This window comes from Cygnus atratus, chromosome 15 (assembly GCF_013377495.2).
Source record: "Cygnus atratus isolate AKBS03 ecotype Queensland, Australia chromosome 15, CAtr_DNAZoo_HiC_assembly, whole genome shotgun sequence".
Taxonomy (NCBI): Eukaryota; Metazoa; Chordata; class Aves; order Anseriformes; family Anatidae; genus Cygnus; species Cygnus atratus.
Window position 1 is genome coordinate 8,421,746 of NC_066376.1, and position 15,427 is coordinate 8,437,172.

General features: G+C 38.7%; 1 protein-coding gene across 1 annotated transcript; it reads right to left on the minus strand.

The window, feature by feature from the left end:
* Window positions 1-1,093: 1,093 nt before the first annotated feature.
* Window positions 1,094-14,940, minus strand: LOC118249129 (acyl-coenzyme A synthetase ACSM4, mitochondrial-like). The gene is made up of 14 exons (XM_035548806.1): window positions 14,733-14,940; window positions 11,154-11,419; window positions 10,107-10,317; window positions 9,491-9,698; window positions 8,943-9,086; window positions 8,007-8,163; window positions 7,293-7,372; window positions 6,393-6,516; window positions 5,813-5,893; window positions 5,624-5,725; window positions 4,829-4,956; window positions 4,068-4,167; window positions 3,226-3,345; window positions 1,094-2,417 (listed from the first exon to the last, which is right to left on the minus strand). Exons 2-14 carry the CDS (start codon window positions 11,349-11,351, stop codon window positions 2,331-2,333), a joined length of 1,740 nt encoding a protein of 579 aa, XP_035404699.1. The 5' UTR covers window positions 11,352-11,419; window positions 14,733-14,940; the 3' UTR covers window positions 1,094-2,330.
* Window positions 14,941-15,427: the final 487 nt, after the last annotated feature.

Consider the following 15,427-nt stretch of genomic DNA (forward strand, 5'->3'; position numbering starts at 1 on the left):
TATTGAAAACAGTATTTTTCAGCTAGAATGATACAACCCTGTCAGATTTCAAACTTCATGGCTCCAAAAGACAGCCATGTGCTGGAGAGAGATTTTGCTTTCAACTGCTTGCATCTGTAAATCCATGTCTCCAAAATCATTCTGCACAGATTAGAGGAAATTTATTGGTGATTCTCTGGATCTTGGGAAGAGGACAGTTAAACAAACCATCTACCCTGAATACGAGACAGAAGAGTATAATGAACATCAATAATTAAGAGGTTGCTGCAGCATGGAGCAGGGTACCTCGCAGACTACAGCAGAATGAATAACCTGAAAATATGTTTGACTTTGATCCTAGCCCATTCATGCAAAAAAATGGGTACTAGAGAACAAGAAAGACCCAGCTTCTAGAGTCAGCTAAATACGGGATTGCAGTAGGTCATAGTTCGAGCACTGAAGCCTGGCACAAACTATTCTAACGAGACAAACTTGAATTTTGAGTCAAAAGACTCCTTACGCCACTGAAATCAGTGGTAGAACTGTTATGGTGGGTGTGGTACAGTTTCATTTAGACCTTTTCTAGGCTTTTAACTTTCCCAACTCTCAATTTAGCTGCTTGATTTTTGGGCCCTTACAATTTAGTGACGGAAGGAAAAAAAGAAAAAAAAAAAAAGCAATCCGACCAACCCTCAAACATTCCTGGAGTTTAACGGCCCAAACAGCTAATTGCAGTGCCAGGGATAGTTTCTAGGGTCTCTGAGTTCCAACGCATACTCCTGCTTATGATTATACTTTTTGCATCTGGCTGGACATGCAATAGTAAAACACTTAATGTCTGAAAACAAGCAGAAAGATCTAGAAGAGGCAGGGTCCCTGGAAGGTCCAGCAGTATATGACTTTTAAGGGAAACTGAACTGGGTACAAATAAGAGCTTCAGGCAGCGATGAGTGACGTGCCAAAACAACTGCATTTAAGTAACTCATGACTAGTTTTACAATTATCTAATCTATACTTCTATAAATCTTGGGAGTGAAATAGTGAAAAGTGTTATGAAATCTCTGTGAAAGACTAAGTAGCATTAAAAAAATGAAGTGATTATCAGAAAAGAACTAAGTAAACATTGTATTTATTGAAGATTCCTTTCATTTCAGCCGTTGTTGCTACATAAACTGTTTATTGTTTCATTGACATAACCAAAGTGTTTAAGCTCAAGAAATAAAATGCTTTATTTTCTCAAAATTAGCATTCTCCAAATCTCACTTTAAAACAGCGCAGTAGACACAGAACTCCAGGCAGTGAGACAGCTGTAGAAGACCTTCTTTCCTGCCCTGAGATGCTGCTGTGTTCTGGCAATTTCCTCTTATTTAATGAACACAAGAGGCCCACTGAAGACATTTTCATGATTTAATGAAAATTCATGCCAGAAAATAAAGTCTTTGAGTACATAAAATCAAAAAGCCTGAAGATGAACAGCTAAGAACTAATACAGCCTTAAAGTTTGGCCCACTATTGCGTGTGCAACTGAAGGAACAGTAGGTACACTACCGTACATGTTTCTTCATAAAGCTAAGACAAAAATAAAGATTTAGCTAAGATAAAGCTAAACATTAAACTGACACATGATCATCCAAACCAGATCACAGGAGTTTGTTCACTGGATTCACCTCTACCTACGTTGCAGAGAGAGCCTGGTCCTGCAGCAAGTGGCTAGTATGGCCAAGAGCCATGGTTTGTTCTACAAAGTGCGTCACTTGTCTAACAGCAAACTTTATTTTAAAGACCACCACAAGTGGTACGGGAGTTTTTGTCTATTGCATGTGAAGATCAGAATAGAGGGTGAGCAATGAAGCTACTGTCCATATTAGACAATATTTGTGGAAGAAGCATATGAGACACTGAGTATCAATAGAGGAGTCTTTCTATCAGTAAACGTTAGGAGGACTGCATTCACTTTAGAGCATGTGGCATTTAAGGACACATTTGAACACCTCAAAGTCATGTCTGCCTTTTTCTGCAACTTGGAACTATACAATCTGTATCAGCAATATCTCTTCACTGATTTTGGATGCTCCCTAAAAGAGAAGGATCACCGGCTAAGCTCTTTTGAGCTTTTGGATATTAAGAACTAGAATGGAATTGTATGATTTGTTCGTCGTCCCAGCAGTGCTTCAGGAACTGAACCTGTGGCACTGACATTAGAAGTTTTGCAAGCATGTGCAAACATCATACTTTGGTATTATCTACAGGTTTTGATGCTCAGGCATTTGACAAAAACAAACCAGGCCAGTTGTAACAGAGAAATATAGCAACAGTGGAATGAAAGAAGTTCTGTTAAGTTCCAAACAATGTTACATCCGTCCCCACTCTTTATTCCTTAATTCATGCCTCTTAATCTTCCCAGTGATTGTCTTTGGCATCTGTTGGACAAATTCCACCTAAATAAAAAAGACAGAAGACAATGTATTATGTTCTCTGTAGAGTTGGTTTTCCAAGAAAGGCATTCAGGATAAGTGGAAAACATGGAGGCTTCCCATCAGTAAGAATGTCTTGCTTAAAGGATCAAGTCCACGCCAAATCAAGGCAGCACAATGCAAATCTTCTGTAAATTTCTTTGGCTGCCTAGATGGCCAAACATCTGTGTAGCTGCCTCCCAGCTAACCAAACTGGATATTCTAACAGAAGGATGAAGACCTAAACAATATCAGAGGACAGAAATGAGTGACAAAATGAAGAGAAGAGGGATGCTATTGGCACAAAGTCTTTAACCGTCCTTAGTTCCTATGCATTCTACACGTGTGAACTAAAGCACTGTTAGCAGTAATTTTCTTGTAGTGTTGGGATTTCTGAGAAACATGAAGTGCATCCTCCCAGACTTTCCTCTTACATGTAAACTGTGAGGACCATTGGATAAATATTTACTCAGACTTAGTCAAGTGCTACCCCTGAAGTCACTGGAGAGCGCATGGTTAAAGGTAAAATGCAAAAATGGAGAACTGCAATTGCGACCCTGACTTAGAACATGCAGATCTAACTAGGATATCATACAAAGCCTAGACATATTTGTGAGGTTTAAACAAATACTTTACACAAACTATTGTTATTTAGGAAGATTTTTCTGGAGCCAGTGCTCTAGATGATTCCCTACCACCGTCTTTTTCAGGTGAACAATGAAAATCCACATTATAATTCTCCCACGACTTATGGAAGGGTGCCCTAATTTAGTTTCTCCACAGAAACATTTACCTTTCTGGGATATTTATATGGAGCAGTAGTTTTCTTGACATGCTCCTGCAATTCACAAGCTAAGTGCTCCCGGTCGCTGGATGAAAAGGTGGCAGACAGGACCACAAATGCTTTCACAACCTGTAAGACAAGGTCAGCAAGAGTGATCTGGCACTGTCAGTTTTTAAGAGCTGATACATTGATTACCAGTAAGTAGTCATAACATGCAAGAGGTAGAAAGAGAAAAACCAGCACAGCGTATGAAATGGTTGTGCCCAGCTTCTGCACATGTACATGAAAAAGGAAAAGTTTTAAAAAAAAACTTTCCTGTCCCCATTACAGAGAAGGAGGATTTGCTCCATGATCTCAGGGGGATGTCAAGAAGACAGGGGTAACAAGAAGTGTCTCAGCAGAGGCTGCCCAGAAGCTGAGGGACATTCTATTTCTCTGAAGTTCACACTGAGGACAGTAGGACTGTACCATCCCAGTGCAGGACTGTGCTTTCCCCACACAGGCAGCCCAAGTCAAACGTTAGGGCAGTTAGAGTATAACTTTGAATATACCAAGACAGCCAGAAACAAAAATTTCAGTGTGTAGAAAGTGCTTGATAACAAGCAGGTCTGATGAGAGGAAAGCAAATGTCACTGTAATGCTCTCTACGGAGAAGACCCTCTTTGAGATGAACAAAAATTAAGAGCAAAGGCATGTAAACATGAAGAGGTTTTGCCTGTCATCCCAAGTAGGATTATCCATGACGGCATGACTGCCTTACACCTGTACATTACAGCAAAGGAACTTTGCTTTACATAGCTATATATTTAAACAAACATATTGCTTCCCCCATTGCTGTTCACCATCACTACCTCTCCTCTGAGGGGATCTGGACTGCTGACAACAGCTGCTTCTGCTACTGCTGGGTGTTCCATCAGCGCACTCTCTACCTCGAATGGCCCAATGCGATACCTAGGTAAGGAAAGAACAACGAAGGATTTGATTTGATGAGCTGGAAAACCAGTACCAAATGTTTTGGCTTTTTAAAATTTGCATAGTGGAAAAAAAAACAACAGCTACAGCTAATTTAGGCAGAATGGGAAGGCTAGCTGTATTATGAGGTAGGAGCATTTCATGGTGATCATGTGGTAGAGGACTGCTGGCAGAGAGGCAGTGGCTACCTCTCCATCTCCCCGCAACTCTCCTGGTGGCTCCTGAGCTGTGGCTACACCAACCCTGATAGTTGGGGTCTGCAGTACCAGCTGATGTCACATTATGGTATCACATCATACAATACCAAATTGTTTCATTTCAACATGTTTGCAACAAAATGTTTCAATGCTCTTTGATAGAGGTGTCCTTCAATTTCAGCTAAAAAACAAACTAGATTAAAATCCCTCCATTGCCAGTGGAATTTTTCACTGTGTTGAAACAGATGAGATGTTGCAGGGGAAATTGTTACAGATACATGACCAAGATGACACTGCTGGTCTATGGAAAACTAATAATAAATGTGAGCATTCATAAGGCAAGTGGACAATGCATTTCACAAGATCACTGTGTCAGAAGCTCACCAGAAGTGTAACATGTAAGACTATAACAGCAGATTTAGAAAGAAGGCATGCAAACCAACCCTGAAGAAATGATGATGTCGTCATCTCTTCCAATAAACCAAAAATATCCATCTTCATCCATAGTCCCTCTGTCCCCTGTGACGTAAAAATCCCCACGCTCGCTTTCAGCAGTTTTCTTAGGATTATCCTTGAATTGGTTTACAAAGTCATTTAAATTTTTAGCATGTATCAGCTATGCATTATGCTATAACACATAAAACGTTAAATTAATTGGAACTTAATTATTTCAGTCAAGGCTCTTGAAGAATTTTACTGACATTGCTATAAAATACAATAAAACAGGTTTAAAAAAAACCAAACTGACTCTTGAAAAAAAATTAACTCAATCTCAAATAAATTCTTCTCTTCGCTTTTCTAACATTCACCAATCCAAATAAGTGAATTACTTGGTTTTGCTCTAGATTTCTTGATCTTTTGGTCAATCCTTAGCATAAATATTTATCTAGCTTTTCAGATAGTGTACAGTGAACATACGGTACTCCTCAGTGAGATCACGGTAAGTGGGGAGGATGTTAGGGAAATGTTTTAGGCTGGGTTTTCAAATCTGGGTTTTAAAGTTCTTGACCCAAAATCTGAATCAAAGAATGGGATGAAATGAAGTCTGGATCACATTTTTTCCCCTCTGTTCTCAAGGGCATCTTCTCAGATTCTCTCTACTAAACCAGATTGCTCCTACAGGTCAGGACTCAAAGATGGGTCAGCAAACCTGAAAACTGGTGAAAAATATTGGACCTTTATAATCCTTAAGGAACTGGAGATATTTTGGGGAGACTGCTGTTTTGGAAAATACTTACTATGTATTCAGAGAACAAACCAAGTGGCCTTATAGGTTTGCTTCTGACAGCAATTTCCCCCTGTTGTCCTGGAGGCAGAATATTAGCATTTTTGTCTACAACCTAGAATGAAAAACAACATGTACTTGAGTCAAAAAAATAAACAACCCCCCAAACTGATGAAAAAAATCTAAAGAGTACTCAACAAACCTGAACATCAAAAAGGGGAGCCGCCTTTCCCATTGATCCAGGTTTAATCTTCATCCCCTTAAAAACAGAGCAGATTATTCCCTGAAAAATAAAAAGCAAAATAAAGATTTGTCACAGAAAACTGCTACATTCACATTCAATTCATTAAGAGTATTTTCCAGAATAATCTCAAAGTAAGGAATTAAGATTCATAGGATCCTATATATTAGTGCTGAATGGTAGAAACGCGTAAGATCAAGAAACAACGAATCCTGTTCCACTAATTGCAAATCAATGCCTCTACTAGCCAATCTTCTTCCTTACCTTCAAGCTCTGCCCTTTTTGCTGTCACTGTCAATTAGAATTTGCTTAATGACATTTAGGGAAATATTAGAGCTCATCCCCTCCCAACTATCCATGTTTCTGGGTGATTCTGTGAGGACAACCGTGAAAACGCATTCTGTCAGAGATTATCAGTAGAGGTGGTTACTGAAACAATCACAGAAACATGAAAGAATCAACAGTGTTCTTGAAACCAAAAGCGTCATAAAGCAAAAAAGAATTACAAATATTTAGCAGAATATTGACACTATAGATGTACCGTTTCAGTCTGGCCATACACTTCATGGATGTCCAGCCCTGTCTGGCTTTTCCATTTTTCCATAACTTCTGGGTTTAGCGGCTCTCCTCCACTCATGCAGTGCTTCAGGTTCATGAATTTGTAACTTCACATGGAGTTAAAAAAACAAAGAGAAACTCTTACATCTACCAGGTCAAAGAAGGAGCAGAAAAATAGCATGCAAGTGTAAGCAAATAACTCTGGAGTGCTGTTTATCGGTAGAGTTATTCCCATGAAAATAGGGAAATCAGACTCCTGATCCTTTGGCTCCCAATAAAGCAAGGATATCAGTTTTTACTCAACATTATAAAAAAGTAGTAGCACAGGTCAACACACACGTAAAACAAAGAAAATTTTTTTTCTGAAGGCAGTTGGGATTTAAGCATAAGCCTGTAACTAACCCCAGATCAATTTGCTGAGCCAGGGGCCTGATTGCTGACCCTCAGCAAAAGTCCAAGTGAGAAAGTGCAAGAGAGAAGGAACAAATGGTGCCAGTTCATTTGTTAGTGAGAAACTGGAACAGAAGATGATGTACAACTGCTGCACCAAGTCAGTCCCCAGCAGTTATGCTAATGCTGCCTTTCTAGGATGACAGCCCTTCCCAAAGCACGGACAATTAATGTGGTAATTGAAAACTAGGACAGAATTTTACAGGCGCTCAGTTTCATACCCTCTGGGATTTGCTTACAAGTTCAGTAATGAAAAGTCTCAAGTTTCTCATGGAAAACATCAAGTTTCTCTATCATAAAGCTCAGCAAAACTCACAAATCTTGTATGACTGTCTTTTCATAAAGGATATTTTAAACTGAATTACTACTAGTTAAAAAGCCAGATCTGGGAGATCACTAAAGGGTAATTAGGGTAGATAATCTCTTAACCTACCTGGAGAGATCATTTTGCACCAGCATGCGATACAATGTTGGAACACCAACCAGAGTGTCAATAGGGAATCTGCAGAGAGTCTAGTGAGTTAAACAAGATGACATGTGAAGCTCAGACCAAAAAAAATCTGCTTTGTGTATGTACAGCACACAGGTGATGTACAGTAGGGGACAAATGTAGCTCTCCCTTCTATGCAAGAGCACCAGATACTCTCTGTTGGGTAAGAAACTCTCCTACACTTGGCATACCAGGCTGAGAATCACAGTATGTTTGACTGGACAAAATCCCATGCTCACATCCCTACATAGCACCCAGACTGCACAGCTGGAAGCATGGGCAGAATAAGCCTGTCTACATTACTGGGATGTTTTCGCTTTCATCTTGGCCAGTACAGACAGAGAATCACTTCAGATTCAGTTTGCATTAATGCCAGGCAACATTACCTCCACAGTGACTGGAAATATATGTAAGCAATTAGTACTTCTTTTGGGATGATTTTCACTCGTGCTCACCAGCTATGAGCAAAACATATGAGGGAATCTCAGGATTGGCCCCTTCTGTGTATATTAAAAACATGAATAGGGCTTTATGGAAAGGATACAGCATCTTGAATGCAACAGCGGACATAACCCTCAATAAATCTTTGTATGCAGTTAAGAATTATTTTTTGCTCCCTTTCTGCAGATTAACACATATCCATAATTTCTTCCGTACATTTAGGATGGTTGCTGATTCAATCTGTGGGAGCTGATGCACAAAGATGCATGATCCAAAAACCCAGGGATCAAAAACAGATGTCAGTGAAGTTAATATCCAGCCTGTGTCTGCTGTGCTCCATATTACATCTGATGGAGTCACATCCAACCAGTACCTAACAGAGGAGGGGAAAAAAAAAGAATAAAAAGGTAATAGTAACTTTTTTTTTAATGAAAGAAAACTAAAAAAAAGAGCCATGTCCCTCCTCCCCACCCCTTACACACACACACACACCCACACCCTCCAAAAAAACCCCACCTTCTAATGAGCTACATGGGCACTGGCCACTCTCAGTAAGTTCATCTTATGAGCTAGCTCAGGGATAAAAGGGCACCTAAGGTTTAAGTACATGTTTGTACAAAGAAATATATACACATAAATATATCATACAGATATGATGTCAGTCATAACATAGGATAGAGTAAGGGAAAGAACTCCAATAAAGTGAATTTACACTAGGGAGGAAGATAGAGCTGAAGCAGAAGCATGCATGGACGCTGTGTTAGACACCAGATATTTCAGTTCTAAGTCTGCTGAGGGACCAGGATGATCCGTATAACCAACATAAACTCTGACTCTCTTCATCCACACACATAACGAAACTTTTTATAGCCCAAACAGCATGATATCTTTCGGTACTGCACACTAGAATATTCCCAGCTGATGGCTGTCCTTTGAACCACTCTAAAGAAAGGCTAGGAGATATTCATTGGAACATGGAAACACTGGGGCTGATCCTATTGCCTGGAAATCTGTCAGCATTTCAAACCCAATTGCAGAGGAAGAAGGACTGTGGCCATACAATTGAGTATTTCTTACTCAGTAACTTCTCATCAGTTCTACTACATGCAGCTCCAATTATCTCACATTCAACCAGGCTCAAACCTTTCATACCTTTCACTTAACAGGGGTCTGAAACCAAGACTACCATGGGAATGTTCGGTCATCTTTGGAGAACCTGTGGTTCCACTGGTAAAGAAGATATTCACTGAATCTTCAATCCTTGTTTTTACACAGGAATGGTCAGCAGATTGGTTTCTTTAAAACACAGAATGCAATTGTGACTTTAATGGTTATTTTACACAGGTTCCAGAATCTAATGATGGGTTACGCATTGCAACTCCTATTTCAAATAAGCTTCACAGAAGCTTTTAACCAAACTAGATTAAATAATGTCGAGTTATGCTTTCCTCAATGAAAGACTTTCCCTTAGAAAGAAGAGGATAGAAACCTCCTGGAATAAGACTGCTGTTGGTAAACAACTGCTGTTAGCAAACAATTCTGGTATGAAAACAGCAATCAGGCAGTCATGCCTACTAAGCCACTAAGGCTTAATGTTATTGGATAAGTATTTTCAGTTGATGAATACTTCTAAATGAGCACTTGTGGAGAACATGTCTACTTTCTGCATCATGACTGCAATGTCACTAATGAATACTCACTTGTACAGTTCACTGAAGTTTAGCCATCCCTCCCTACTGCCTTTGGACACGATCAGCTTGGTTTTCAGAAACTGGCACTCAGATGCCACTGAGTCTACTGCGGGAGCCACTGTGTCATCAGTAATGATGCACATGGCCTTTGAAGCCTGGAGTCGATATACTATGTCTTTGGCTGATAATTGGGACGTTCCTGGAATTAAGACAATTCCTGGAAGAGCAATAAAGTTAGTCTGGGATAACATTTTTTACATCTGATCCTTTTCTAAGAACCTAAACTACTAACTTTTCCCAAACCAACCTCTAAGATGAATTTGCCCTGACATTCCCAAGTCAGTTAACAGTGGAGTAATGCAGCTGCTGTGCTCTCCTGTAAGAAATGAAATGCAGACCCGTCTGCTGACCTCCATAACTCCCTGTCTTCTGCCACCTCCATGATTCCAGGTCACCCATCCTATGGCACCTAGTGCAAATCCTTCAGGACTGCCTGCATAATTGGTAGCTAGGACACTTGCTAGATTATTAATTTATATTATTTCTTCTTTATAAACAATTCTTGATCCTCTCAGAGGATTTACTTTAGTAACCAGTTTTACCACTCTCAGATACGCTCACTGACCTGCTCGCATGCAAGCCACATTCACCAGCCACCATTCTGGGATTCGTGGTAGGACCACAATAATCCTGTCCCCTTTTTGCAGTCCACATACTTTAGTCAACACGTTAGCCACTTTCCGTGACAGGAAGCCCAGCTCCTCAAAGCTCCACTTCACTTCTTCTCCTTTTCCACTTATCCACCAAAAAGCAGAGTTTGATGGCCTTTTTCCAGCCTGCAAAACACAGGGATTCAAAACAAAAACAGTTTCTTCCAAAAGGTCATGGAATTCTAAAGCACAAATATCTGCAAATTATGGAGCATTTAAGTGTTTCACAACTTGCATATGAGCTATTATTTCCCTTTTCCCTTTTTTAATGGGTGCAAGACTTGTTATTGATCATGCTCAGATATTCCCAATAAACTGCCCTTTTCTGAATCTGAAATGTTTACCAGCCTGATTGTCTCCAGACTCAAGTCCTAGTCTGAATCCTATTTCAGTTTAAGCTTCATGCTGAGCATTAATGCTCCAAAGAAGGTAACACTTAACATGAAACACTTGACCTCATATCCATGATATTCTGGATGGAGTTGTGGAATACTAATACACAGAAACTGCACAAACAGAGGACAAAATAAAACAGGACAATGCGGTATACCAGGACTAGCATGAAAGCTCAGAGAGGAGTTAACCAACTACAGGGCAGAATCTACCTTGGAACAAGGCAATTACACATTTGTGGGAGAAATTTCTCTGGTATGCACTATTATTGTTAAGCTACCCTTATTTTTATGATGCGAACATCTAACATTATGGCATGTGGAAAGAATAAGCACAGCCATTCCAAGGTTAAATCAAAGTCATAAAGGTCTTACTAATGCTTCTTCTACCTACACAGAGAGCACCAAGGGTCAGAGACAATTTTAAAAAATAAAGCAAACAGTGAGATTCTGTATCATTACCTAATGCAAATTAGTTTTAGCAACTTATTATTTTTTTTAAATAAAAGCAAAACATATTTATTTCAAATGAATTAAAGGATCCTATCTGCACAACAAAAGATCATCTACCTTTTCAATTTCAGACCATTTGTCCAGTACATCACTTGCAAAGTTAAAGTACTTTGGTATTTCTTGTTCGCCCCGCCTGACAGGCTGATACTGTGAATACACATCAGAGGCAAGCAGCTTGGGGTGTCCATGGAAAGTCCTATACAGAGGTTTCTGAGTCCACAAGGATTTTAGAATTGGTAATTTAAATATCTTCATGGCAGAAGAAGATGTATGTAGATGCTGTAGACTACAGAAGAAAGGTAACGGAATTGTTGCTACGAATCCTGCAACAAAAATGATGAAAAAGACAAGTATCACCTCGAAATTATCCAAAGAAAGATGATTCAGTTATGAACAGATTAATTATTAATGGAAGTCACTTAGGCGATTCACAGCAAAACTGATGCTTCTAATAATTTCATTAAATGCAAAGTTCCCCAGCCTGCTTTCTTATATTTTGTATGAACAGCTTTTTAAGGACTTAATATACTGTCCTCATCTGGTATCTTTTCTGTAGCTTGGCTGAACCTTATAGATTCCCAATGTGCTCTTTACGGCTGCTAATGGCCCACAACTCTCTTTAATCAAACACAACATCAGCTGGTTATTGTCTACATTATAAGAAGGTTATTTATTCTTACACCACTGCACTCAGTAGCCGATTCTCTGAGACTCCTTTTCCTTCACACGAAACTAAAGGATGTTTCCAGTTTCTGTTTCTTCACTGTAAATGCCCTCCCTTTTCCACCTGTACTCACCATAATAATCCTAAATGCTCTCAAGTCCAGTGACTTTCTTCCTTTCCTTGACTTTCTTCCTCTCCATTGCTATTTTTTCTTTTTTTCTTCTATTTTTTTCCATCTTTATTGTTATTTTCAGCAGTCCAGAAGATTGCTTCAGAACCTTGCCAAACTGCCATTTTAGTGCTATTTAGAAGCTTCTGTTAAACATACACGAACATTTTGAAGCATGGAGCAAAACCTGGTTTGTGTCTGGAAGAGCCTGCAGTCAGAGCAGGAGACAGTGGGGTCCTGGAAGGCTACGATTATTCTAAAATTGGGGCCCATCTATTGATTTTCCATTTTCAACTGCTACATGCAAATTACTAGGCTCATTACAAGCTACGGTGAATGACTGCTGATATACAGGTTATTTTCTTCCCTGTTCTTACAAGGATGAACCCATCTATCAGCTAGGAAAAAAATTATAAATAAGCTCTTGATTGAATTCTTTTACATGTTAAATGTCTGTGGCCTGAGCAAAGCTGCAAAGACAGCAAGCTTTGCCCTTTGTCCCACATTTTTAAGTTAGTTTTGTATTCAGCACTCTAGTTACCTCTTGTCCCATATCCTCAACCATAACCACTTACCTCTGATGCACTGATCATGGTTTTTATAAAAAACTTTATTCCCCATGACAAAACAACTAATTTAACAGTGGAATTATTTCAATTTTTCTTTGCAGAAGTTGTTACAATAATAGTTAATCTTCCTATGAGGAGAATGAACCGAGATACCCGTGACTTTCGCAACTTAATCTTTTCAATGATGTTTGACAGCATAAAAAATTGTGTGGACCAGATGCAGAATGTTTCATCATCTTGTTACACTTTGTGATCTTTGATGAAGAAAGAAATCGCATGAAGATATTAGAATCCTCCCAGATATGCACAAATGAGTTACTGGATATAGGCCATACAGGAACTGTCGTGTACTTACACAAAACCTGCTGGAGTGTAATGCATGATCATTTCTGCCATGAAAAAAAACATTCAGTGACTGGTAATATCATTCTGGTAATATCACTGCTGGGAAATAGCAATACCAGAGATCTCAAAACAGTTACTGATTCTTCACTTCTAATTTGCTGAGTGAAGGCGAATTTCACAAAAATATTTAACCCAGTACATTTAACTCATTGCCTTTAACACAGTAGAATAAGCAAAGAGGCAAGGAGGAGCTGAGTGCCTGGAAGTCAGCACAGTCAAAGAGAAACACGCTCTTGGCTCAGCGGCTGGCAGGAAGGGCTGAGATGGTGTTGCAAGAATTCCCCTGGGAGGTCTATGTTTGCTTACCCCCAGCAGGTCTGCCCGGCCCCAGTAATATCGGTTCATGATTATCAGCAGGGTTCCAGTTACCTGCACCTCCAGAACCATCAACAATGTGGAGAACCAGACTGGATAAAAACAGAACAACTTGGATCACACTAAACATTTCAGTGACCAAAAAGAAAGTGCTTTGCTTAGATTTACAAAGCTCTCTCAAATAAAATTTGAATACATTTGAAAGACTGTTTTAAGAGAATATATAGCAGTAGCTTAAAAACGTAGTTTTTCTGGAACGTTGGGTCTCCCATCCCCACCCGAAACAGATAATTTGGTAAAACCAACAGTAATTCATGGTGTACTCAAGGCTACACGGAGACTGTGGTAGAGAAATACTGACCAGTTTTAAATAATCCTGTAAGGTATCATTTGCTCCAGAGGAAAAAACACTTGATTTTATATTCACCTCACATGATTCTACATCCTTAAGTGGCATCTTTTTCAGTAACAGTAGGTAAAACAGCGCTCAACTCAACAAATAAATCCATTAAAATCAAAAGAACTAGGTTCACAGCAGTAAGGGGAATTTTTCCCTTGACAGTGAGAATCAGGTTCCCAAGGGGGTATTTGATATAGGGAATGGAAAGCAAAACTGATTGAAATCCAGCACATGCATTCAGATAACTACAGTATATACCCCAGAGGGATTGTGACAAGCAACAGGAGAGCCATGTCATCTACTTCAGAATCAGGATTATTGAGCAGAAATTTAGAATTTAAGTGATACCTACATTTTAAATCAAAATCCTATTAAAAAGAACTGGTGGAAAAACTTCATGTAAGAAAAGGTTTTACTTTACTTTACCAGTGTTTTACTGGTAAAATATGGACTTTTAAATATCAAAAATGGATATTGGAATAATATATTTTAAAAAATACATTTTAAATTATTTTTCTTACTTAAGAAAACATCCTTCAGTAAAATTACCAAGCTTTTTGTTAAATATAACCTTTCCTTGAGGTTGTGACTGCTACTGTTAATAATGATAAACAACTGATCTACTTTAATTCCTGTAACAGAAAGGCCTAATTATTTTGATTATTATTTTTAATAACATAGTAAGCCATTTTTCATTGCTCATTCTGCTTTAATTCTATGATTTAGTTAAAGCCTATAGATCTAAGCATTGTAAAGACAAAATATACACCACAACAGGTAAAGAGGAGACTGAGGACATTTAGGAACAGTGTTCAAGATTGGAAAGGTTATTCAAAGCTGACAAAATGAAAAAGATTTTAAATTCAGGTTTCCCTAGTGGTCTGCCAAAATTTATGTGAAGTTTTACTGAGAGAAAGCCTTCAACAGTTCTTAACACTTTTACCTGCAAAATTAAAAATGAAAATGAAACAAGAAAATCGAGAAAAGGGCCCAGTAATGACAAAGTCCTCTGAATAGCTGCTTGAATCAGAAATTATTTTTCCTGATTTAGTACCAACTGCTTCTTCTCAGTGACTAGCACCACTGAAAATTCAGACAAACATGATTTACTCACCTGTTTGCTGTGGACACTACTGAGGATCTACTCCAGGCAGCTCAGTCTTCAGTGGTTCATTCAGCTTTCAGGACATGTTTCCCAAAGAAGCACTGGGAAGATTGTTTGGAGATGCGAAGCCTGGACACACTAATCAAGAAGTACTTGGAGTGAAGCCCTTTCTACTTTATCATTTGCTTCTTTTGAAATAATGAGAACAGAACATAGTACAAAACTGACCAGGCAGTACAATTCTTTCCATGGAGTAACGTTTTTCTTGTAATCATTTACACTGTTGTGAACTGTGTATAATTTGCACCTTAACCTGAAGCACTTTGTATATTCTCTTCTCCCCTTTTAACCATTTATGTAGATCACAAATTCATCAAGACAAGAAGTAGTTGAAGTTGTCTTTCTCCTTCCACCCAGACAGAATTTGGGAATATTATAGTGACAGTTTTTAAAGAGAGAATATTACTTCATCATTGCATATACTCATTACAGGTAAAGATTTTTTTTATTAAATTATCATTTATTTGTAATAGTAAAAATTGTTGTAGACTTTTTTTTTTTTAATAAAGCTGCTGTTTATACTAATTCCAGTAAAAAAATTAAACTTTTGTGCACTCTTCAATCTCTGCCTTCTCTCTTTCATGCTTCATTCATAATTACTTGCATCTTCTTCCTTCTGAAAATTTGTAGGTCAATGGTAAAAG